This window comes from Pogoniulus pusillus, chromosome 34, assembly GCF_015220805.1.
Source record: "Pogoniulus pusillus isolate bPogPus1 chromosome 34, bPogPus1.pri, whole genome shotgun sequence".
In the NCBI taxonomy this organism is placed as follows: domain Eukaryota; kingdom Metazoa; phylum Chordata; class Aves; order Piciformes; family Lybiidae; genus Pogoniulus; species Pogoniulus pusillus.
In genome coordinates this window covers 6296040-6319151 of record NC_087297.1, presented here as the reverse complement: position 1 = coordinate 6319151, position 23112 = coordinate 6296040, and the positions used below count along the sequence as shown (strand labels likewise).

Below are 23112 nucleotides of genomic sequence, written 5' to 3'. Positions count from 1 at the left end.
TGAAGGCAGTGGAGGCAGATTAACAGAACCAAATCCAGTGCCATGCCATGCTTGTTTTCCAGATGCCCTCTGCACTTGGCCACAAATCATGACACCTTAGACCCTAATCAAACTTCACTGACCAGACTTCTCTTAAGGAAGCAGAGGCAGATTAACAGAACTAAATCCAATGCCATGCCATGCTTGTTTTCCAGATGCTCTCTGCACTTGGTCACAAATCATGACACCTTAGACCCTAATCAAACTTCACTGACCAGACTTCTCTTAAGGAAGCAGAGGCAGATTAACAGAACTAAATCCAATGCCATGCCATGCCATGCTTGTTTTCCAGATGCTCTCTGCACTTGGCCACAAATCATGACACCTTAGACCCTAATCAAACTTCACTGACCAGACTTCTCTTAAGGAAGCAGAGGCAGATTAAGAGAACCAAATCCAGTGCCATGCCATGCTTGTTTTCCAGATGCTCTCTGCACTTGAACACAAATCATGACACTTTAGACCACAATCAAACTTCACTACTAGAAGACTCTTTTAAAGAAGTAACATTTTATTGACTTGCCTGAAGTTTGCCAAGTTACAAAGTGGAAAAAAAAAACCAAAAACCAAACCAAATCAAAACAACAAACCCTAATGGAGCAAAAAGTTACACATTAGCAAGAGGAAAAAAAACTTCCCCCTAAAAAGCCTACAATAGTTCTAGTGGAAGAGGGTGTCTGTGTAATGACTACATGTTTATTCCTGGGGATCAGTGACAACAGCAGTGGTTGAGTAAGAGAAAGGACTGAGGAGAGCAGCAATGGTGTAGTGGCGGTGGCCAGAATCGTTAGCAGTGAACACCACCTGGAAAAGAGAAGATTTGTGGTCACCATCAGCAGCACACATTCAAAACCACCTTACTAGGAGCCAGGAAGCACACTCCATTTCTTCTGCACAGTGCTTTGCCAGGCCTCTCCCAGCAGGGCTTTTCCCCTTCCGAAGCTCCCTGTCACTCTGTGATGCCTACAGAAGACTGAGAAATCTGTGAGATTTTGACTGATGCCCACAGTGAGCCTTGGCTGTGGTGAAGCTAGGTGGAGACATCTGCACCTGAGTCAGGCAGACTAGTTTGTGATGAGGAATGGGAGGGTACAGGGGAGGCATCTCATCCAACCAATAAGCAAGGGGTGAAATCCCATCTAGTGCATTTAAACACAGCTTCTGTGTAAGTTGTCCAAGCAAGGTTAGGCAGTTGGAGCCCAAAGCTGCTTTGTGTTCTGCAGTGTCTCACTGCACTCTGTGACAGGAGAAGGGGTAAGGGTCACAGAGCACTGAAACAGACTCCCCGGAGAGGTTGTGGAGTCTCCATCTCTGGAGACTTTCAAGACCTGTCTGGATGTGTTCTCATGTGACCTGAATGAGATTCTGTGGTCCTGCTCTGACAAGGAGGTTGGACTCAATGATCCCTGGAGATCCCTTGCAACCCCTAACATCCTGTGATCCTATGAGCAGTGCTGGTGATAGGTCAGTGAGTGGCTAGATTTGCTGCAGCAAGGAGAGACCTCTGTACTAACTCAAACATGCTGCACTCCTGCAGTATGAAAGGGCTCTATTTGTTCTTTCCAGCTGATGCCCCTACACAGGATGTGGGTTGTCAGGTGTACCTGCACATACTTACATCAACGTATTCATGGAATGGAGAGAGCCCAAGTCCTTTCCAGTAAGAGCTGGTGTCAAACTCAACCCTGTATACTCCTTCTACAAACTGCTCTTCTGTTGTGAGCTCGTGGATCTCTCCATACTCTGTGGTTTTCCTGTAATGGTAAAGAACCTACATAAATATTTCATACTGTCAGAGAGTCATGGAATTGTTTTTGTTGGAAAAGACCTTTAAGATTACCCAGTCCAACCATTCTCTAACTCTACCAAGGCTGGGGCTAAACTATGTCCCTCAGCACCACATCTCTCCCTCTTTAAAACACCTCCAGGGATGGGGATTCAACCACCTCCCTGGGCAGCCTGCACCAGGGTTTGAGAACCCTTTCAGGGAAGAAGTTTCTTCTAATGCTGAACAGAAACAGATGAGATGGAATATTGAATAGCAAAGGTGCTGCACAGCCCAATTCTGCCTAGAATGCTTTCTAATCATCTGAAATAATTCTCTCCTGTGCAGGGCATGTTTCTAAACTGCAGAGCCTGTCCTTGGTACCAGCTCATCCACACACATCACGGATGAAAACTTTACATGGTCATTTCTCTTGCTGTGTCAGCAAAGCCTTTGACGCTGTCCCGCACCACACCCTGGTCCCCAAGCTGGTGACACATGGGTTTGATGGGTGGACCACTCAATGGATGAAGAACTGGCTTGATGGCTGCATTCAAAGAGTGGCTCTCAACGGGTCCATGTCCAAGTGGAGGCCAGTGACAAGTGGAGTCCCTCAGGAATCAGTCCTGGGACCAGTCTTGTTCCACATCTTTATCGGTGCCATGGACAGAGGCATTGAGTGCACCCTCAGCAAGTTTGGTGACCACACCAAGCTGTGTGGTGCAGCAGACAGGCTGGAGGGAAGGGATCCATCCAGAGGGACCTGGACAGGCTGCAGAGGTGGGCACAAGCCAACCTCATGAGGTTCAACAAGACCAAGTGCAAGGTCCTGCATCTGGGTTGGGGCAATGCCAAACACCAATCCAGGCTGAGCAGTGAGTGGCTGGAGAGCAGCCCTGAGGAGAGGGACTTGGGGGTGCTGCTGGACCAGAAGCTCAACAGGAGCCAGCAGTGTGCACTTGCAGCCCAGAAAGCCAAGCAGAGCCTGGGCTGCATCAGGAGAAGTGCAGCCAACAGGTTGATTCTCCCCACCTACTCTGCTCTGCTGAGACCCCACCTGGAGTACTGCATCCAATTCTGGAGCCCCCATTACAAGAGGGATGTGGCAAGGAGTAACTGTCTGGGCAGAAACCAGAGGAGGATGAGAGGGAGAAGAGGAAGCAGTGACATGCTCAGGGAGAGGAGGAAGCAGAGGCAGTTGTGTTGTTGCAGCTTCTCATTCCCAGCTACTGTCTTATTTGTCACCTTTGGTTATTGGTGATGAATGAAGAATCAGAGCTTTTGGCTAACTTAAGAACAAGACTGGCACCCCTATGCCAGCTTTCAGGTTTTCTTACATTTCATGCTCAGCACTTTGACCAAAAAAAGTCTCACTGATCCAGCACAAGTGAAATGAGCTCTACCCAAGGTAGACCACACCTCCAGAGAAGCCGAGCCCTGCTTGAAACAAGGCTCACAAGCAATTTGTGAAGGGTAGGCACCTGCTTTCTTTTTGCTTTAGTTATTGCTTCCTGGCTTAGCCTAAATTGCCTTAATGAAAGGTAGTAGGCAGGAGAAAAGAATGCACCAGTGAGTGTCCTTGAAACCACGGAACAGCACTGCTGAGATCCTGCAGGAGGGTTCAGAGCACAAGTTAGCAACTTAGCCTGCACCTCCTCGGCTATAAATCGGGGAGTCGGAGCAGAAGCGAATGAAAAAGAGAACCGGTGTCTGCCCCAGCACCTTTGTTCAGCTAAGTAATTAGCTGCTGCTTTGAGAAGAGATTGGATGCAGCTGGGACGGGGCTTGCCACCAGGGGTGCTGACCGCAGACGCTAACCAGCCTGAGCAGCTGCCAGACTGGAGGCAAGAAGCGCAGATGCAGGCTCTCGCCCGTTCCCAGGAGCTAGTGGCACAGGTGTTCCTCGTTAAGTGGTAGGCATTCGGTGCCAGGGAGCTCACAAGCAAAGCCTTCAGCCCTGGCAGCCCACGGGACGCGTGTGCTTCGGAGCCTGGATGGGGTTAGGACAAGGCAGAGGACGTCCTGCATTCAGCCCCGGTGAGCAAAATGCTCTCAGTGTTTCCTTCTGCACAGCACTTGTGTTTCTGTCTGAACGGGAGAGTAAGTGCAGGATGCTTGCTTCTTGCTAAGTATCTGAGGGCTGGGGGTCGGGGAGGGCGGGGGGGACAGGCTCTGTTCACTTTCTCCCTGTGACAGGACAAGGAGCAATGGATATAAACTGCAGCTTATATCCACCTTAACTTCTTTAAGGATCACAGAGTACTGGAATAGGCTCCTCAGAGAGGCTGTGGAGTCTCCTTCTCTGGAGACTTTCAAGGCCTGTCTGGATGTGTTCCTGTGTGACCTGGGCTAGATTGTGTGGTCCTGCTCTGGCAGGGGGGTTGGTCCTGATGATCTCTTTGGGTGCATTCAACTCATAGTATCATAGTATCATCAGGGTTGGAAGAGACCTCACAGATCATCAAGTCACGTCCAACCTCACATCCTGTGAGCCAGGCTCTGCTGTAAGATGGATGTTAAGCTATAAAAAGCTATAATTTTACAGAAAAATAAAAAATGCAAAGCTCTGGTTAAGTTGCTCCAGCCTAGAGTGCAATCCTGCTCCTCTTGTTCACTGTCTGCACCTTAGCAGTGCATTGTGACCAGGTTAAATCTACACTGCCTGCAAAATAACACCTGTGACCTCTTGGGACACATACTGCTCTGAGATAAACCCCTGCCCTCGGAGGCAGGCTGCTGAGGAAATATCTCAGGCACATGAATTATTGTTCTTGAGGGCTTTTTCAAAAGGAGTATAGGAGGAACCACTTCAGACATGCTGCAGGGGGAGTTGATTTTTTTGTGTGTGATTTATAACCCGAGTCACATGAAAACTGTTTGGTGAATGCAACTCTTGGGCTGCACAATAAGTCCCTAGATTTCCACAAGCATGTGAGGAGTATGTCAAAGTATGGGAGGAGCTCATATAGCACCCCAGTCGCATGCTTCTCAGGTCACTGTGACCTAAAGCCTTCCTCAGAGGGCATCTTGGCTCAGGTTATCTCTTCTTGCATACTTTAGGCTAGACTGCCTTTGAAACAAGTCCCTCACTGAAGTCAGCAGTTGCCATGCTAACTTCATCCTGCCTCCTCTAATGCACCAGTTGCTGGGGGCATTTGCTCCTCTAATACAGCTCCTCTAATGCACCAGTTGCTGGGGGCATTTGCTCCTCTAATACAGCTCCTCTAATGCACCAGTTGCTGGGGGCATTTGCTCCTCTAATACAGCTCCTCTAATGCACCAGTTGCTGGGGGCATTTGCTTCATTCCCTGAAGTGTGTCAGCAAAGTCAAAACAAATAAAAAGCTAACAAATGTTACAGATATCTGTGGGAAATGTGACTTTTCCATATGCAGTCTGATAGGCAATGCAGCATCAAAACGTTACTAAGAGGAGCAGTTACAGATTGTGCTCCTTGTTTGCATTCAGCTTTTCATCTGGGTTAGCCCAAACGATCACCTGTGAAAAGCCAGTTCAGACAAGTGCCATCAGCTGCAGTCAGTGGTGTCTTGGAAAGCAGCCTTAAGTAAGATGCAAGTGAAGGGAAAGGTCAAAATTTGTACCCACAATAATAATTATACAATAAATATATAATAATAATAATAATAACACAAACCCTATGAGGGGAGGCTGAGGGAGCTGGGGGTGTGCAGCCTGCAGAAGAGGAAGCTCAGGGCAGACCTCATTGCTGCCTGCAGCTACCTGAAGGGAGGCTGTAGCCAGGTGGGGGGTTGGTGTCTTCTGCCAGGCAACCACCAACAGAACAAGGGGACACAGTCTCAAGTTGTGCTGGGAAAGATCTAAGCTGGATGTTAGGAGGAAGTTGTTGTCAGAGAGAGTGATTGGCATTGGAATGGGCTGCCCAGGGAGGTGGTGGAGTTGCCATCCCTGGAGGTGTTCAAGAGAAGACTGGATGAGGCACTTAGTGCCATGGTCTGGTTGACTGGGTAGGGCTGGGTGCTAGGTTGGACTTGATGATCTTGGAGGTATCTTCCAACCTGGTTGATTCTATGGATTGTGGCTCAGTGTTCCTCCACTGCCTTCCCCCAGCAAAATGCTTCTCACTTGCCTTGGATTAATCTCCTCAACTTAGATTTAAGGAGTGATTTTATATCTATATATATTTTTTTTCTGGGATGTAAAGTGCCAACGGAGGCTGGCTAAGGAGAACTGGAGGATTTGTCTCCTTGGGCTTGCTGAGAGCAGCATTGCAAACTGAGCAGGAAGACACTGGCATGCCCAAAAATTGAGTGCACTGAGCACTGACCTTGCATGTCTCTCGTTGCTCTGTAAACTGCAGTTTGTGTGACATCTTCAAGAGCACTTGATGAAACATTCTAAATAATCTGAGTTTCAATCGTGGCAGAAGTGCTCCTGAAGGACATTATCCTTGTCTCTTCTTTGAAAACATCATGTCATTTTTTCCCCCATGAGGTTTCTCTGTTGGCTGAGGTGCATAAATCCATCTTGAGAGTCATTCGTCCCTACATTAACACTCAGCATTTGGTGGTGGAGGTGTTTGTTTCTCCTTCAATCCCCTAACCTCTCTTGTTCCTTTTCAGTAGAGAGAAGTACATATTTTTGGTTTGAGTTTTATAAAAAGAAACCTTTCAGGAGGAGAGGGAGGTCTCTCCCTCTCCCCTTGTCATCTTTGCAGCTTTTAAGTAAATCATGCTATAAAAATCCTGGTAAGGGACAGTTGGATGCTCTGGTGGCTCCTGCCCTTGCTTGTGCTGAACACCTTGCTGTTACTAGCAATATCTCTTGACTTAAAAGTCTGCTTCAATGAGTTGCTACAATGGAATCTAGGTGCCTGAATGCCTCACCTAATAGAATTTTAGTAAGCTGTGTTCCTCTGAGATCCATACATCCCCCACAAACTGGAGCTGTCTGTTATTGCCTGCTCCTCAGGGATGTTCTGAGGATGTCTTCTGAGTTTCAGGCTGTCATTCTATAGAGATGACCACAAACTAATGATGAGATGGTGAATCTGTGTGCTGTTACTTTCTGGTCAAAGAGTTTCTTCCAACCAGCATATTTGTTACACAGGAGCAGACAACTGCTGCACTTACTGTTTGCATGTGTACAAGCAGAGCTTACAGTGAGGGTTTTATGTCTGCCTGCTGCAAATAAAGCTTCACATCCATTGCATGTGAAGCCTGGAGGAAAAAAGGCTCCAGGGAGACCATACAGCAGCCTTCTAGTACCTGAGGAGGCCTATAAGAAAGCAGGGGAGGGTTTGTAGTGATAGAATGAGAAGGAATGAATTGAAGCTTGAGAAGGTAAAATGTAGACTGGATATCAGGCAGAATTTTTTTACAGTGAGGGTTGTGAGATGCTGGAGCAGGTTGCTCAGGGAGGTTGTGGATGCTCCCTTCCTGGAGGTGTTCAAGGTCAGGTTGCCCTTGAGTGACCTGGGCTAGTGTAAGGCATCCCTGCCCATAGCAAGAGGGTTGGAAGCAGAGGATCTTTGAAGTCCCTTTCAACCATTCTATGAACCTATAGTAAGTTAGTATGGATTAGCTGCACAATTCTGGTAAATAAGCTTCTAATGTTAGTATTTGTTCTTCATTATAGAAAGGAAACATAGTACTGAAGCTAGCAGGGGGGAAAAAGGTATTATTGTCTTTACAAAGGTGAGAGGAGCCTCTCGGTATGTTTTGCAGTTAGCATTGTTTCAGTCATGGCTGAGTTCCACTTTCTAAGCAGAATTCAGTTGCTGTTACCAATGATAGTGTTCTTGTGTATTGCCTTCTTGAAAAAAACCAATCGGAGCTCCATCCCTTTTATTGCTCAACTCTTTGCCCGAGGAACCTTGAAAACGTCTCCATAGAACCACAGAACTTACCCAGCAGCAAAGTCCTGCCAGCTTCCATCTGCAGCCCTTTTAAAGACCTTGACAGCTACGTTAACTGCAGGGCTTCCTCTGACTGCATCCAGCACTTTCACCATCAGAGGGCATTTGGAATCGACAGCGCCATGGGAGACCTTGGGGAAAGCAGGAGAGGTTGGCTAGGAGCTGTTCAGCAAAGACCTTGCAATGGTGGATTCCTGTTGCAGAATCAGCCTGGACTTAAAAGCAAGTTCTGTGCCACATGGTTATTCAAAGCTAGTTTGCAAACGTCTACTTCTTAAAGCAGAGTATCTTAGAGCTTCACAGTGATCACTTTATTCCACACGTGCAAACTGATTGCTTGATTACATATTTAGGGTTGCATATGGGAAAGGGTTGCAAAGTTTGCCTTTTTAATGAGCTCACAAGCAAGAAAACAGGACATTACTTCAAGTGTAGGCAGAGTGTTAGCTTAGGAACCCAACAAAGAAATACCTGTGACATCCCTAGGGCTGAAAGAATATTTGTTTCTTGGATTTCAATATGCTATGCAGAGTCCTAAGTCTTACTTTTCAAGTGGCTTTTTTATAGTGCCTTGAAAAGCATTTGTTTGGTGAAGAGGGTAAAGCTGTCTCTGTATCTTGTCAGATATGGGATGCAATTCAGGAACTGACAAGACAGAATCAGAAGCTCACGCCTCCTGGATCCCCAGACCTTTCATAACATCCTAAAATAAATGAATAAATGACAAAAAAAACCCCACAAACCAAAATCTTTCAAAAGTCTGAAGAACCTGCTTAAAAAGTTGTCAAATAGCACCCCAGCAAAAGCCTGATGGCTACAGCATTTCATGGGTGAGGAGGATGCTAGTCATCTAGAAAATCTAGATCATCACTCTAGTAATGACTGAGTTTGAATAAAGAGACTCACCAGTGGTGCAGCATCAGAGAAAAGTACCAGTCCAGCTAGGAAAGCAAGGAGCACAGAGGGAGAGGCCATTCTGTTTGCTGTGTAGTGAGCCTTGGTGCCAGCCGCTAGGAGCTGAGAGGATTTGGGATTTTTATACCCGATCCTACAACAAAACAGGCTGCTTATTGGGTGCCCATATGACTCCAAATCTGCTGATTCTGATTATTTGCTTAGCAAACTGTCCAATCCTCGAGTCAGTCCATGTAAAGCGCTGCCATTGCAGTCAATGGAGGCACTGCAAGATCATTAGAGCAAAGAAAATAAGTAACGGACACAAACATGACCCTTGCCTGGGGAGATTAGACTCGTAGAAAGCTCTCCACACAATAATGTAAATGACCTTTGTTTGCCCAGAAGTCCAACCAGTTCTAGGAGATCTTCTTTACCTTGCCCTCAGGTTGTGCATGGGAGTGCCTGATGCTTTTGTGCCTGCTCCATGCTTCTTCTCAAGGTGTTCGGTGCTTTCTGAAGAGCAGGCAGATGCAGGCTCTCATGGGTGATGGAGTGTGTTAGTGGTCTAACTCAGTGTTCATGTTGGAAGACAGATTCCCAAGCAGTTCCCTTCCTGGTTTAAAAGGAGCAATGTTGCTTCTGAAGTCTAACTTAGACAGGATCTGACAACAGGATGCCTCTCACCAGAGCTTTGTGAGGATTCACCTATGCCATCACTTAGAAAGGTTACACCAGTTGGTTCTGGGGGTCTCTTTCCACCTGGTATTCTGTGATTCATCATGCCTAATCCTCAGGTAGACAGTGAGGTTTCCCCTTAGCCATTGTGAAGAGACCTGGAAGGATCTGTCCCTTTGGGAAGATAAAGGTCTAAGAAAGTTGAGATGAGGCTTCTCTTGCTGCATGCACTCCAGAATGAGACAAGGCAGCCAGCACAGCTGAAGTTAACATCCAGCCAATGTTGTCATTGTCAGGCTCCTGTACACTGCAAATGTCACTGTTGTGCTCTGAAATGTATGAGGCTTGTTGGGGTGAGCTCAGCCCCAACCTAAGTAGAAAGGGAGAGGGAAGAGGGTTTTTGTGGTGAGCTCAGCCCCAACCTAAGTAGAAAGGGAGAGGGAAGAAGGTTTTCAGGGTGAGCTCAGCCCCAACCTAAGTAGAAAGGGAGAGGGAAGAGGGTTTTCAGGGTGAGCTCAGCCCCAACCTAAGTAGGAAGGGAGAAGAAGCCAGCTGGGGGAATAGAGATGGTGTAGCTTCTTTCTCCAGCTCCATCACAGAAAGATTGGTCATATTGCACCCTGTGCTAGCTGAGAGAATAAACCCTAACCTTTTGGGGCATTTCCTCACAGCTGTGAGCCTGCAGGAGCTGGTGCACTGAGGTGTGTTTTTACTGATTTCACAGTATTCCAACAGAAAGCAATTTGAGCTTTTAACTCGAGTAGGATTATGATGAAGATCTTGGAAAGGAGTCATGGATGGTATTCTTCAGTGACCTTCATGTCTCTAGGCTACTTTATACAGTTGTGCTCTTCAGGCAAAGTTGGTCTTTGAAAAAAGGATCTCTAGTACAGTAATGTCCTGAGCTGAGATCAAAGTGCCCTTTGTACTTAGAGCAGAGCAGACAAATACACAGGTAGCTCCTGTGCTCATTTTGCATGCCTGTGAAAGCCAATGCAAGGTGCCCAGCAGCAGCAGACCACGCTTGCAGGATGTGTTCAGATCTTGGAGTCGTACATACTGCTCCTAGATCTGTGCACTGACAGTTTACTGAGTTGATTTGCTCCCATTGCAAATGTTTCTCTGACACAGTGAAGCTTTGTGTGTCGGGGAGAGAAGTCTGCACTCGGGGCAAGCAGACTTTCTACTCCTTTGCTGCCAGCTGCTCTGCAAGGAAATAATGCCAAGGAGATAATGATACTGGCACCTGCCTGCACCTGAAATTGCTTTCCTATGGGTGAACAACTTAGAAACACTACTTTCCCTAGGTCTTCTGGAAAAGTAGCAGTTTCTGACAAGTCAGCTCTCCAGGGCTAGCACACTTCAGCTGCCTGTATTACCTATTTTACTCTTCTCTTTCATCACATTGACATTTTGGTGTCTGGCTTGCAAAGGTTTTTGAATTCTAACCACAAATAGGAGTTTTTCTCCTCCTTCATTTGCCTTCCCCATCCCATACATAGCCTGGACAGGGATCCTTTGCCTATTATTAGCAGGAGCACCAATTACCTGAAAGGATGATGTAGAGAGGAGGGGGAGGTTGATCTGTCCAGCCAAGTAACAAGGGGAAATGGCCTCAAGCAGCATCAGGGAATGTTTAGATTGGATATTAGGAAAAATGAAAGAGTGGTCAGGCACTGGAACAGGCTGCCCAGGGAGGTAGTGGAGTCCTGGAGGTACTTAAGAGCTGTGCAGATGTAATGCCTAGGGATACGGTTTAGCTGAGGACTTAGTGTTAGGCTAATGATTGGACTCAGTGATCTTGTTGATCTTTTCCAATCTAGGCAATTATGTGATTCTGTGGGTAACTTACCCCAGACAAACCAATACATGTGAAAGTAAAATTAGAAGAGTCTGAGCACTGGGGAAGAAGTGTGGCTGGGAAACTTATAGCCATCTGAAAGAGTGAGGAAGCCAGCAGGGAGCAGGGCAGGTCCCAGAGACTGCCAGCAAGATACACATGTGGTGACACAAGGAAAGTGGTGCACTAGAGAACTTTGGCCCAGAGGGACAGCATAAATGCCCTTCTGTAAGAAGAGAGCAGAGGGAGACTCTGAAAACCCCTCAGAACAAGATGTTTGGGATTCCTGGCATGGAGGAAACAGTAGGGTTATACAGCTAATGCGGAGATATACATAAAGCTAGCTGGGAACTAGGGCCCACCCCAGAAAAAGGGGGGATTACCCAGGCACAGGCTGATTAGGGGGCCAGAGCAGAGAGAAGCAGAGTCCCTGGTATGCACAGCAACCTCAGCTTATGGAAGCCGAGAAGAATGAGACCCCCTAGTTATGGAAACATTTAGATAAGCCTTAAAGCATTTACATATCTGAGGATTATCTGAATTCCAAATCAGTGGAGGGCCAGCTCTGAGGAATTAGAACCAGTGCCTGATGGCAGCATGTTCCCTGCATGGAAGAGTTACAATGGGCAGGTCAAGAACAAGCATGTCCTGTTAATGCTCTTGTTTGTGCCCTGCAGCGTCTGCCTCCCTCTCCCGTGCAGGCTCACACACTCATGCTTGTTCTACACAGATAAGCTCCTTACTCTCTGCCCCATTCTCTTTTCCCCCTTACTGACAAAGCCACCTGCTTGTACATGGCAAAGTGCTCAGACAGGCTGGAATATCTGCCTCTGACCATAAACCCCTGTAAGCTGCTCCTGTGGCACTGGAGTGAAAGGGACTGATAGCTGGTAAGCCTCGCAGTAATCTGGGTAGAGTTCCCTAGCACTTCCCAAAGAATTAACGAATTCCTGAGCTCTGAAAATACCCTTTCTGGGCTATAGAGACGTGCCTGAGACACCTTCTTTCACTTTGCTGGAGTGACATTCCATAAGGGCTTATAGGAAAAGACTTGAGGTTTGCCTCTGCAAGAAGCTTACTTAAAGTTTCTGAGCTAGAGTCAAAGCCTCCCCCTCTGGAGACTTTCAAGACCTGTCTGGATGTGTACCCGTGTGACCTGCACTAGATTTGATGGTCTTGCTCTGGCAGGGGGGGTTGAGCTGGATGATCTATGGAGGTCCCTTCCAACCTCTAACATCCTGCGACTTTGAGTTCTACTCCAATTTTGTGCCACCAGGTTGCTGTGGCAGAGGCTCTGGCACATCAGCAAGTGCTCAGTGTGCTACCTGCTGAAGCCAGCCAGAGATTTTCACCATTTGCTCATTATGTAACTTTCCTCCTCCCTGCAAACCCAGGGATAATACTGTTCTAATTAAAAAATGTGCTCAGGGAGGTTCATGTTTGAGCTTGAACTTCAGTTTGCAAAGAAAAGCACTAAGGAAAAATAGCATTTCATGTGTGTGTGGTGTGTGCATGCTTCTCAGCCTGCTCCCCTCTTTGGTTCTCTCTGAAGAGGATCTCTGGATTCAGAGCTTCTATGGCCACTCTCGGGTTTCTTTGTTCATCACAAGGTTGTCAGCCTGCTCCCCTCTTTGGTTCTCTCTGAGGGGTAGCTCTGGATTCAGAGCTTCTATGGCCACTCTCGGGTTTCTTTGTTCATCACAAGGTTGTCAGCCTACTCCTCTCTTTGGTTCTCTCTGAGGGGTAGCTCTGGATTCAGAGCTTCTATGGCCACTCTCAGATTTCTTTGTTCATCACAAGGGCTATTTTAATGGCAAACAAGACAATACTACTGGTGTTAGACAGAAAAACATGGAAATCATCCTCATTTTATATTCTGTGTCAAATCCAGCTAGTTTTATAGTGAAGAAGTACAAACTGTTAACAGATAATTTAGGAGACAAGTTGGTTGGTTGGTTTGATCTTCAGGTATTTATCACAGTTTTTTAATCACTTCAAGGTGATGTCCCAGGAGCATCCTGAGACGTAGCCCAAAGTCCAAGCCCAGAAACATCCAGATAAGTGATTGCTGTTTTGGGGCATTTGTGACATGTGAATTCATCTGGCACCTGCTCATCTCAGCAGGCTTTGGTTTTGAAGTGATTAAATTGCAAGGGCGCTGGGAACTGATATCTATGAGGCCCTATTTCATTAGCTATAGTCCCTGTGATCCCTCTAAATCAAACTTCTGCTCTTCAGCTGTAACATGCATTCACCTCTGCATACCAATCCATCAGTCTAGACGAGTGATTGCAAAAAAAACCCCAAACCAAATCAATTTAAACACAAAGCTAATTGACTAACCTCCTGCCTGCCCTGACACCTTCACCTTTCCTGTTGCTGAACGCTGCTTGGAGCGTGCCAAGAGATCAGAGTTTTTAAAGGTCACCTTCTCTGTTAGCAAAATTGTTAGGTGGTTTTTTCTTCCTTGCCTGCAGCGAGGGGCACACAAGAAATCTGCACCATGATGCAAGTGTTTCTGATAGCAAAAAGCATGAGTTCTTAGGTTCTTTTGGGAGGACATGGCATTTTTGAAGGCCATCTCAGTGAGTTTTCAGTTTATTCTCAGCAGTCTGCAGATGCTAAGATGCTAAATGAATAATTAGACATGACAATGAAAACCTTCCCTAGTGATCATCATAGAAGGAACCTTAAAGATCATCTAGTCCCAGGGCAGGGGATCAGGTTGGCCAAAGCCTCATCCAGCCTGGTTTTAAACACCTCCAGAGATCCTCATTATCCACAGTTTCTCTGGGCAAGCTGTTCTGGTGGCTCACCACTCTCATAGCAAAGAACTTCTTCCTCATGTCTAATCTAACTCTACCCTGCTCTAGCTTAAAATAACCATTACAAAAAGGATCTATGGGGTTAATTTATAATCCTTCCTTAGGTTATATATATATTTGTTAAAGCTATTGCAGCTTTGGACTTTGCTCAGCATCTTGCTGCTCAAGATTGTAAAGCGCTGAGTCTAAGGCACTTCATTCTGGTACCCAATACAAACAGGTGTGTGGAAATGCCTGTTTATCCAGCATGCACCTGAATACCTCTTCAAAGGCTTCTTCAAATTTGCACAGGGCCCAATCAGCCCTTGGTAAATGGCTAATCACCCTGGAGTGTCACTTAAGATACTCAGTTCTCTCTTTAGTGGCCATCACCACTTGGGTTCATCTGGACGTAGCTTAGATGTGAACTGTTGCCCTGGAACAAAACACACTGGGCATGCTGTGGAGTGAGGAGCTGCCAAGTCAGTCACATGTCAATCAATTCAAATTAAAGCATGGAAGTGCTGCCTGCTTCTTGGCAGTGCTAACCATTTAACCTCATAAACCTTGTCCCTGTAACTGCTGCAGGCTTCATGGAACTTTGGTATCAGACCCTAAGTATATTGGCCAGTGTCACTGGTCTGCCAAAACAAATGTGTACCTGGAATGTCTGCTGAGTGAAAATGGAGCTGAGAGGAAACAACCTGCTGTCTTTTCATGGAATCATAGAATCAACCAGGTTGGAAGAGACCTCCAAGATCATCCAGTCCAACCTAGCACCCAGGCCTGGCCTATCAACCAGACCATGGCACTGAGTGCCTCATCCAGGCTTCTCTTGAACACCTATAGGGACAGCAACTCCACCACCTCCCTGGGCAGCCCATTCCAATGCCAATCACTCTCTCTGCCAACAACTTCCTCTTAACATCCAGCCTAGACCTTCCCTGGCACAACTTGAGACTGTGTCCCCTTGTTCTGTTGCTGGTTGCCTGGGAGAAGAACCCAACCCCCACCTGGCTACAGCCTCCCTTCAGGTAGCTGCAGACAGCAATGAGCTCTGCCCTGAGCCTCCTCTTCTGCAGGCTGCACACCCCCAGCTCCCTCAGCCTCTCCTCACAGGGCTGTGCTCCAGGCCCCTCACCAGTAGCTCTGAGGTTCTGGTGCCTCTAGCCACACTGCCAGTAAGCTGAGCTGGATTTGTACTAGATGGGAGAAAAGTCATTTGTAGGTTTTGGAAGGCTGTGCGCTATGTGAGCCAACAGGAGATGAAGTGGCAGTCATGGTTTGGTGTGTTGCAAGGCAGAATCCAGCTCATGCATGTTCCCATGTGTGTAAACACAGGACCTCTGCAGCAGGCACTCCTCATAAAGTGCTGCCTGCCTTCCAAAACTGCAAACGCAGATTGCTGCTTTAAGTGGATGAACAGAGGCAGCAGGCCTATGCTGGTGCCAGAGGAGGTTCATGTTAGACATCAGGACAACTGTCTTTGCTGCAAGAGTGGCCAGGCATTGGAACAGGCTGCTCAGGGAGGTGATGGAGTCACCATCCCTGGAGGTGTTCAAAAACCCACTGAACATGGCACTTCAGGGCATGGTGGTGTGAGGTTGAGGGTTGGAGTGGATGTCCTCAGAGGTGTTTTCCAACCTTAATTCTGTGGTTGTATCATCATTCTCCCTGATGAAGCCTCCGTGGTTATAACTCCCTTTCCCTACTGCCAGCCAGGCTGAGAGACTGAATTCTAACCACGTGGCAGGTACATGCTCAGGTTTACAGAGTGCAAGCTTGCAGAGAGTTCAGTGCAATGCTTGCTTAGGATAAAAATAGCAGTTCCTTTGCTCACTGTCTCTGAACATCTCTCGCAGCACAGAACTAAAGGCTGCAGCTTAGCTGTGTGTTTGGCCACTGCTTTAGACCTACAGCTATGAAATCTGCTTTGTTTTTTGCAGTAGGACTATGCATTTCATCCCTTCCCTATGTCTGTGGCTGCTTTTCTGGAGGAGCATACAACTTCTCTTCCATGAGCTGCATAGTATAGGGTCACCACCTATCATTGCTGAGCAACTGGATTGTTCAAGACTTGCTCTGCATCCCAGGATGCTTTGTCAATAACAATAATGAAGCAGAGACCTGCTGTGAGTTCAGGATGAACTTGGGCAGACAACAACCACCTATGAGTCATGCAGTATTTAGCATTTGGGGGTGAAACAGTAGCTACCTTCTAGCAGCCAGCCAGCCCTCTGCTACAGTTAGGAAAAGAGATGTAGCCCTGTAGTCAAGTCAGAGAGATGGGAAGTTTGAGTTGCTGCTTCCAACAGCTTGCTTTACAAACCTGGAGCCCACACAGTGATGTTACATGTTGTGTAAAAGTGTTATCAGTGTGCAAGTGGAGTGAATAACTCCTGCTGCGTGTTGGCATGGGATGTGGAGGTCTCAAGTAACTTTCTGTGAAGGCCCATGGCAGTGGGGGAGTCACCATCCCTGGAGGTGTCAAGCAGCATTTCAGGGACATGGTTTAGTGTTGACCCTTCAGTACTGGATTGAAGGTTGGACTAGATGATCTTGGAGGTCTCTTCCAACAAGATATATTCTGTGGTTCAGTGATTTTCCTTGCTTGCATCAAAGCTAGTAGCAGAGCTGCCCAAAGGGTCCCTTGATGCTTGTCCACTGGATGACACTATGCACATTATTTCAATATAAGCCCCCACATGTCTTTAACTTGGGCCCTTAGTCTAAACCTTTCTCCTTGCTTGGCTCTAAAATCTGTAAAGTCTACCACCAGGGAGGTGGTGGAGGCACTGTCCCTGGAGGGCTTCAAGAAAAGCCTGGATGAGGCACTTAGTGCCATGGTCTGGTTGACTGGCTAGGGCTGGGTGCTAGGTTGGACTGGATGAGCTTGGAGGTCTCTTCCAACCTGGTTGATTCTATAATGCAGGTCATGCTGTAGAATGTAGCAGTAAAACAAGCCTAGGTTGTGTTTTAACTTTTGGGACATTTTTTCCTCTAGAGGTTGAGGTTTGTTTTGTTCAGAGCTCTGAGGAGTTCAGTGCTCCCTGATTAAAGTAAACCAAAAAACTCTGGAGCCCTTAGAGTATGAACTGTGGTTTCTGTACTGGCCCTTCTAAGAGCAGTTCCCAGCCCAGTATTCATGGAGCAGCCCTGCTCCTCATCACCCCAGTGTCTGTGCAGAGCTGATCTGGGGGCTCCTGGTTGTAGGGCATCTTCATGGTCCCTTTGTTACTACACAATGCAGTGCACAGCATCCCGTATCCTCCTGGAGCTGCATCACAGCCCACAATGTTGGAGCCACAGGAAACCAGCTTAGGGGAATATGTCCTGGTAAAACTATATTAGTTTAATCCCCTTCATCTCTGTGCTTTTCCCTTAGAGTGTGTTTCAAAGGAATTTTAATCCCCTTTCCTGCAGGCCAGAGGAGGCACCGAGGCCAGCAGCTTGCCCACACCTAGCAGAGGAATTACCACATTCTGCCTCAACTCACTCAAATGTGTAGACAAGACCTTAGGACTGGTTGGATCCTCTAAAATGCTGTGGAATGTCAGATCAAGAATCCTTATCCACCCTTGCTGATGAACATTCTCCCCCAGTGGAAGGAAAAAGGCTTGTGCACTCCAGATGATTTTCTTCCTTCTGCTTTCCTTGAAGCCATTTAAAAGATTCCTTCTGTCCTTAGTATTAGACTACTCTACACTATCAGCTACTACTTTGTGCTGATGGTTTCCCATGAACTGGACATCATTAGCTATCAGACAGACTCCTGGGGACAGAGCAGAAGTGAGCCTTAGTCTTTTCTTTAAAGATGATGCTCAGCAAGTAGGTGCTTTAGTCTTTTAAAGTATGATGAGAGAAGCATCACCTAAAATGGGCAGAAGCAGCAAATAATTCCAGCCCACGACTATTATCTGGGGAATATTTGACTACAGACAGAATTGTAGAGCTTTTATTAGCATCATCTTGATGAGCCTCTTGAAGTTCCTCTGCAAAGTACAAACAGTCACATAAAAAGAGGAACGTGTACTAATTTTGCTCCTTCTTTGTACTGTTCTGTGAGGAAGGCTGTAAATAGCAGGGAAAGTGTGTAATTGCTACTCACACTCTTTGCTGTTCAGCAATTTGTCTTTTCATGTCTTTATTTTTAGCTCAGGGTTGGCATGCAGAACTGGGGGAAAGCTCAGTGCATGGAAGCACTGAGGATCATAGATTAATAGAATGGGTTTCGTTGGAAGGCATCTTGAGGATCATTCAGTTCTGACCTGCTGCCATAGGCAGGGACACCTTTCATTAGCCCAGGTTGCTCAAAGCTTCATTTAACCTGACCTTGAACACCTCCAGGAAGGGAGCAGCCACAACCTCCCTGGGCAGCCTGTGCCAGTGTCTCACCACCCTCACTGGAAAGAATTTTTTCCTACTCTCCAGTCTAAAGCTCCCCTCCACAAGCTTCAGCCCATTCCTTCTCATTCTGTCATTACAAGCCCTTATAAAAAAATTCCCTTCCTGGCTTTGATGTAGGCTTCTAGTACTGGAAGGCAGCTCCTAAGTCTCCCCAGAGCCTTCTCCAGGGTGGACAGCCCCAACTCTCAGTCTGTCCCCACAAGGGAGGTTCTCCAGCCATCTGATTACCTTCATGGCATCCCTCTGGACCAACTCCAGCAGCCTCCCTGTCCCTCTTATGCTGGGGGCACCAGGCATAAGAGACCTTTCCCCTCCTCTGCATGAAGTGAAATGCACCACTGGCTTGTGGATGGTGGGTTACTTCCTGCAGAGGTCCATAAATACTCTGCTAACATATGCCAGAGTCCTATCATAGATTTGCCTGGTTGGAAAAGACCTCAAGATCATCTAGTCCAAGCATGACCCAACATGTGCCTGTATGCAACAGTTAGACCAAGTGTGATTGCTTTGAGAAACCACTCCCTGGGCTCTCTTGAAAGCCAGAACTCTCACAGCTGTTCTTTGCACCCCAAAAAGTAGAGAGGGTGCAGGGAGCTTCTGCCCTTCCTGTTCACCTCCCTGCACACCCAGCTCTGCAGCCCACTTGGCCAGACCTGTCCTGCTGCGGTTGGTCTGGCTGGGGAATAAACAACTCCAGCAGCCTGCAGCAGAGTCCTGTTGTGGTACAAAGTGGCTATGAAACGGTGCTCATGGGTCTGGCATAGGCAGGTCTTGGCTGCTGAGTTTCAAAGCAAAACTTCACTGTAAAAAAAACAAACAACAAACCCATGTCCTTGGGCTGAAGGCAAACAAAGGCAGCAGAACAAGTTCAGCCCTTGAAAATGTAAATATTAAATCAAACTTCCATTTTAGCAGCACCCTTGGGTCTGTTGCCCTTTGGCTGAAATACCTCCCTCTCCCCTCTGCTGCTGGGCAGCACTGCTGGGATGGGAGCCCATCCCTTCTGCAGGACAGGGAACAAATTGCTTAAGGTGGGAGGAAGCTCTGGTTGCTGGAGTCTTGTCTCTGAGGATCACAGCACATGCAAAGGAAGAAGGCATTTGAGCTGGACTGTGGGGCAGAAGCTGGTGAATAGCAAGCAGGACTTGCAGCCTTACCACTGCTCTGAGCCTGGCTGTCACACAGCTTGCAGCACATCTGTTAGCTGCCTCTGCCCCCAGAACCAGAGCAGCGTTGCTGGAGATGATGGCTTGGCTGGCTGCTCCAGGCTCTTCAGTTTAGAACACAGGAGGAGGAAAAAAAAAGGTAAGAAGGAGAAAAAAAGATGAGGAAGAGATGGGGGAAAAGAAAAGAGCATGGTGGTAGGCACTTAAATCTAACACTTGTTGTGATACTCATGAAGAGCTGAGCTCAGCTGGCACTACTTTGGGTTTAGTCTTCCTCAGATAGGATGATGAAAACCAATTGCTTCAGGTAGGGGCATTGCAGTAGGATCTCACACACCTCTGCACCATTCTCTGACATAGTGGATCCCCAAAAGCTGTGGAGACTTGTTCTGATCCATCAGTTAAGGGTAATTTCCAGTGAAGAAATGTTTTGGCCCACCAGGCTCCTCTTCTGTGCTCCTCTTGCCTACATCATATGACCTTAATGCACTCCATGGATGCCTTTGTTTGGACTAATCCTGGGTTTCTGTGGAGAAAGTTTACTAATTCTTATAAACAGTTTTATTTGCCCTTTGGAGCTGGACTTTGGGCAATTTGAAGTTCAGGTGTCTGCATAATAGTGCTGAAAGGCACAACAGAGCCAGTCCCTGGAAATCCTGCTGTGCCTGCTCACTGAGGGAGCATTTCTCCTCCTGCTCAGCAAAGAGAGGAATTTTAAGTCACCCTGGCTTTCCATCCTCAGTTTGCAATTCTGTTGCTAAGTGGCAACAAAAGAAGATTATGGGATCAGAGATTAACAGAAACCTCTCTTCAGTGCTTTTGTGTGATTACACATTTCTGCTGCATGCATGAGAACTGCTTTTGTAGCTTCTGTGCTCCTATCCCACCCTCAGCCCTCTATGGATCTGTTATCCTGAGGGGCTGGTCAGATTCCTGAATAACAACTGGCCCTTCCTTTTCGCACTCTGATTCTGCACTCTGGGATTGTTCTGCCTCCTAGGGCACCTCAGAGGTCCCTGCTCAGAAACCAAAGTCCTTCGGAATAGTTTGAGGGGAAAGCAGAGAAGGGTCTGTGAAACAGCTCTGAGAGTTCAGGTCTGCCAGAGTTTGTCTAAATTCTCTCCTAACTTCCAAATAGACAAACTAGGAGGGAATTCATCACAAGGAAGGTAGTTAAATACCCAAACAGGTTGCTCAGAGAGGTGGTGGAGGCCCCATCCCTGGAGACTTTCAAAGTCAAACTTGATGGGGCCCTGAGCAAACTGATCTAGAAAAGACTGGATGAGGCACTTAGTGCCATGGTCTGGTTGACTGGCTAGAGCTGGGTGCTAGGTTGGACTGGATGAGCTTGGAGGTCTCTTCCAACCTGGTTGATTTTATGTTCCTGCTCACTGCAGGAGGGTTGGACGAGGTGACCTTTGAAGGGTCTCTTCCAACTCAATGCATTCTATGATTTGCTTCTGTCACTGAGAAATGTCCCTTTTCCTTTTCTCTTTTCCCAGCTAATGCAGCTACGCTCTCAATCAAAAGTGCTCAAGCAGCTTCAGAAAGCGGAGGAAGAAACAACCCTGAGTGGCCAAGGTAATTGTTAAATGTCAAAGGTGGAGCTCCAGCAGAAGTTGCTTAGGGTGAGATTTGAGAGGGAACCAGTGAAGGGGGCAGAGAATAGCAGGGAAGAGCAGAGCTGGCTGCAGACAGGGAGCCTGGGAAGGAGGCGATGTGACTTGTCAGTTGGGAGGAGGGGATGGTGACGCACAGCATATGCGTTCACAGGAGCTTGAGGAGCAAAAGCCTCCTCGTGTAGAAGAGCAGGCCAAAAAATGAGGTGTAGATGATGTTTAAGTGGAAAAGCTGCCCTCAGGACAACCATGTAGGAAGAGGAGACAGGAAGGGCAGGGTTGTGCAGGGACTCATCCCTGGGACTGAAGGGGAAGAAGAAATGTGAGCCAAACCCTTCATGAGAGCAAGGAAGGGGAGAAGGAGAACTGCTTGGCTAAAACGTGAAGCATAGGAGTGGTGTGGAGGGATGGTGAGAAACAGGAGCTGCAGAAACGACAGAAGGGCTGGATGTGTGGAGGGGGGAGAGGTAAGCTTTCAGGAGGTGATGGCTGCAGGCTGTCCTGTGAATAAAACACACAAGTAGCAATGCAGAGGAGAGCAGTGCAGTGGACAGCTCAACATGCCTGCTTTTCTGGGGACGGGGGCTATCAGTGCCTTCCATGCTTGAGCCTCCCAGGGAAACAGGAACTCAACTGAAAAAATAACCCAAACACAACAAAACCCAAGGCTGAAATAGTTTCTGTTCCAGTCCCTGTGCTTTAAACTGAGGCTGACAGTGAGCATGTGCTGCCCCATGTGCCTTCTCATGGCCTTGTGTCTGATGGGCATTCTGCTCTACAGAGCCCCTTACAAAGAAGATGTTGGGGTTTTGGGGACTTAAAGGTTTAGAAGGAATGATTATGCACTGTCCTTTTTTTTTCCCTGAAGGGCTTGTGTAATTCTTTTGTCATAGCTTTGCCTTAGCCTGGCCTAAATCAGGTCTTGTTTCCTTTTATGACTCTTTCAACATAGCGGGATGGAAAGGATGAACCATAACAGAAATGTGCCAGGGGAGGCACAGGCTGGATGTTAGGAGGAAGTTGTTGGCAGAGAGAGTGATTGGCATTGGAATGGGCTGCCCAGGGAGGTGGTGGAGTCACTGTCCCTGGAGGTGCTGAAGAAAAGCTTGGATGAGGCACTTAGTGCCATGGTCTGGTTGACTGGACAGGGCTGGATGCTAGGTTATACTGGATGATCTTGGAGGTCTCTTCCAACCTGGTTGATTCTGTGATTCTAAATAAGCACCAAGAGAAGAAAAGCAGTTTTCAGTGGAAAACCTAGGGAGCAGAGATTGAGGAACAGGGTGAAAGGTGTCCTGTGTTGCATAGCATGTAACAAGATTTTAGCTTTGTGAGAGAGAACTACAGAATCATGGAATGGTTTAGGTTGGGAGGGACCTGAAAGCTCATCCAGTTCCAACCCCCTGCCATAGGCAGGGACACTAGAACAGGTCACTCAAGGCCTCATCCAGCCTGGCTTTGAACACCTCCAGGGAGGGAGCAGCCATAACTTCCCTGGGCAATCTGCTGGTGTTTCACCCCACCAGGGAGGATCCAGCCTGTGCTCATTTGTATACTTTTTTTTTTTTTTGCTCAATCTCTTCTTCAATTTTGCTGTTTAAACAAATAAATAAATCCCTATTAGCTCTCCTTTCTAAAGGTGTCACTGACCAATTTTCCTTTTGGCTTAGGTTGATGATCATACAGAAACCACCACAGAGTCAACTGGGACACTGAGATGCAATTCTTTTATTGGCTGCCCCTGTAGCTTGGCTTATCACCAGCAAGAAGCACAGCACAGTGTTAGAGCTACATGGGGTTAAAACCACACAATGTTGAGAAGATGAGGGAAAAGAGGATGGGAAGGTGATGGTAGAGAAGATGAAGGAAAAGAGGATGGGAAGGCAATGGTAGAGAAGATGAAGGAAAAGAGGATGGAAAGGCGATGGTAGAGAAGATGAAGGAAAAGAGGATGGGAAGGCTCTGGTAGAGAAGATGAAGGAAAAGAGGATGGGAAGGCTCTGGT

General features: G+C 47.2%; 1 protein-coding gene and 1 long non-coding RNA gene across 2 annotated transcripts; one reads left to right on the top strand and one right to left on the bottom strand.

Moving 5' to 3' along the window:
• Nucleotides 1-530: 530 nt before the first annotated feature.
• On the bottom strand, nucleotides 531-8718 carry LOC135189763 (transthyretin). Its single transcript, XM_064170472.1, has 4 exons — nucleotides 8606-8718; nucleotides 7691-7830; nucleotides 1658-1793; nucleotides 531-843 (listed from the first exon to the last, which is right to left on the bottom strand). The coding sequence occupies exons 1-4, from the start codon at nucleotides 8672-8674 to the stop codon at nucleotides 736-738; spliced, it is 453 nt and encodes a 150-aa protein (XP_064026542.1). The 5' UTR covers nucleotides 8675-8718; the 3' UTR covers nucleotides 531-735.
• Nucleotides 3594-23061, top strand: LOC135189764 (uncharacterized). The gene is made up of 3 exons (XR_010308287.1): nucleotides 3594-3841; nucleotides 20991-21069; nucleotides 22778-23061. It is a non-coding gene; the product is annotated as an uncharacterized LOC135189764 (long non-coding RNA).
• The last annotated feature ends 51 nt before the right edge of the window (nucleotides 23062-23112 follow it).

Coding starts and splice junctions, on each gene's coding strand:
- LOC135189763 (XM_064170472.1), bottom strand. CDS start 8,674: ATGGCCTCTCCCTCTGTGCTCCTTGCTTTCCTAGCTGGACTGGTACTT. Junction 1,794..7,690: donor TGGCAGGACTTTGCTGCTGG/GTAAGTTCTGTG, acceptor TTACCATTACAG/GAAAACCACAGAGTATGGAG. Junction 844..1,657: donor CATTCCATGAATACGTTGAT/GTAAGTATGTGC, acceptor TCTCTTTTCCAG/GTGGTGTTCACTGCTAACGA.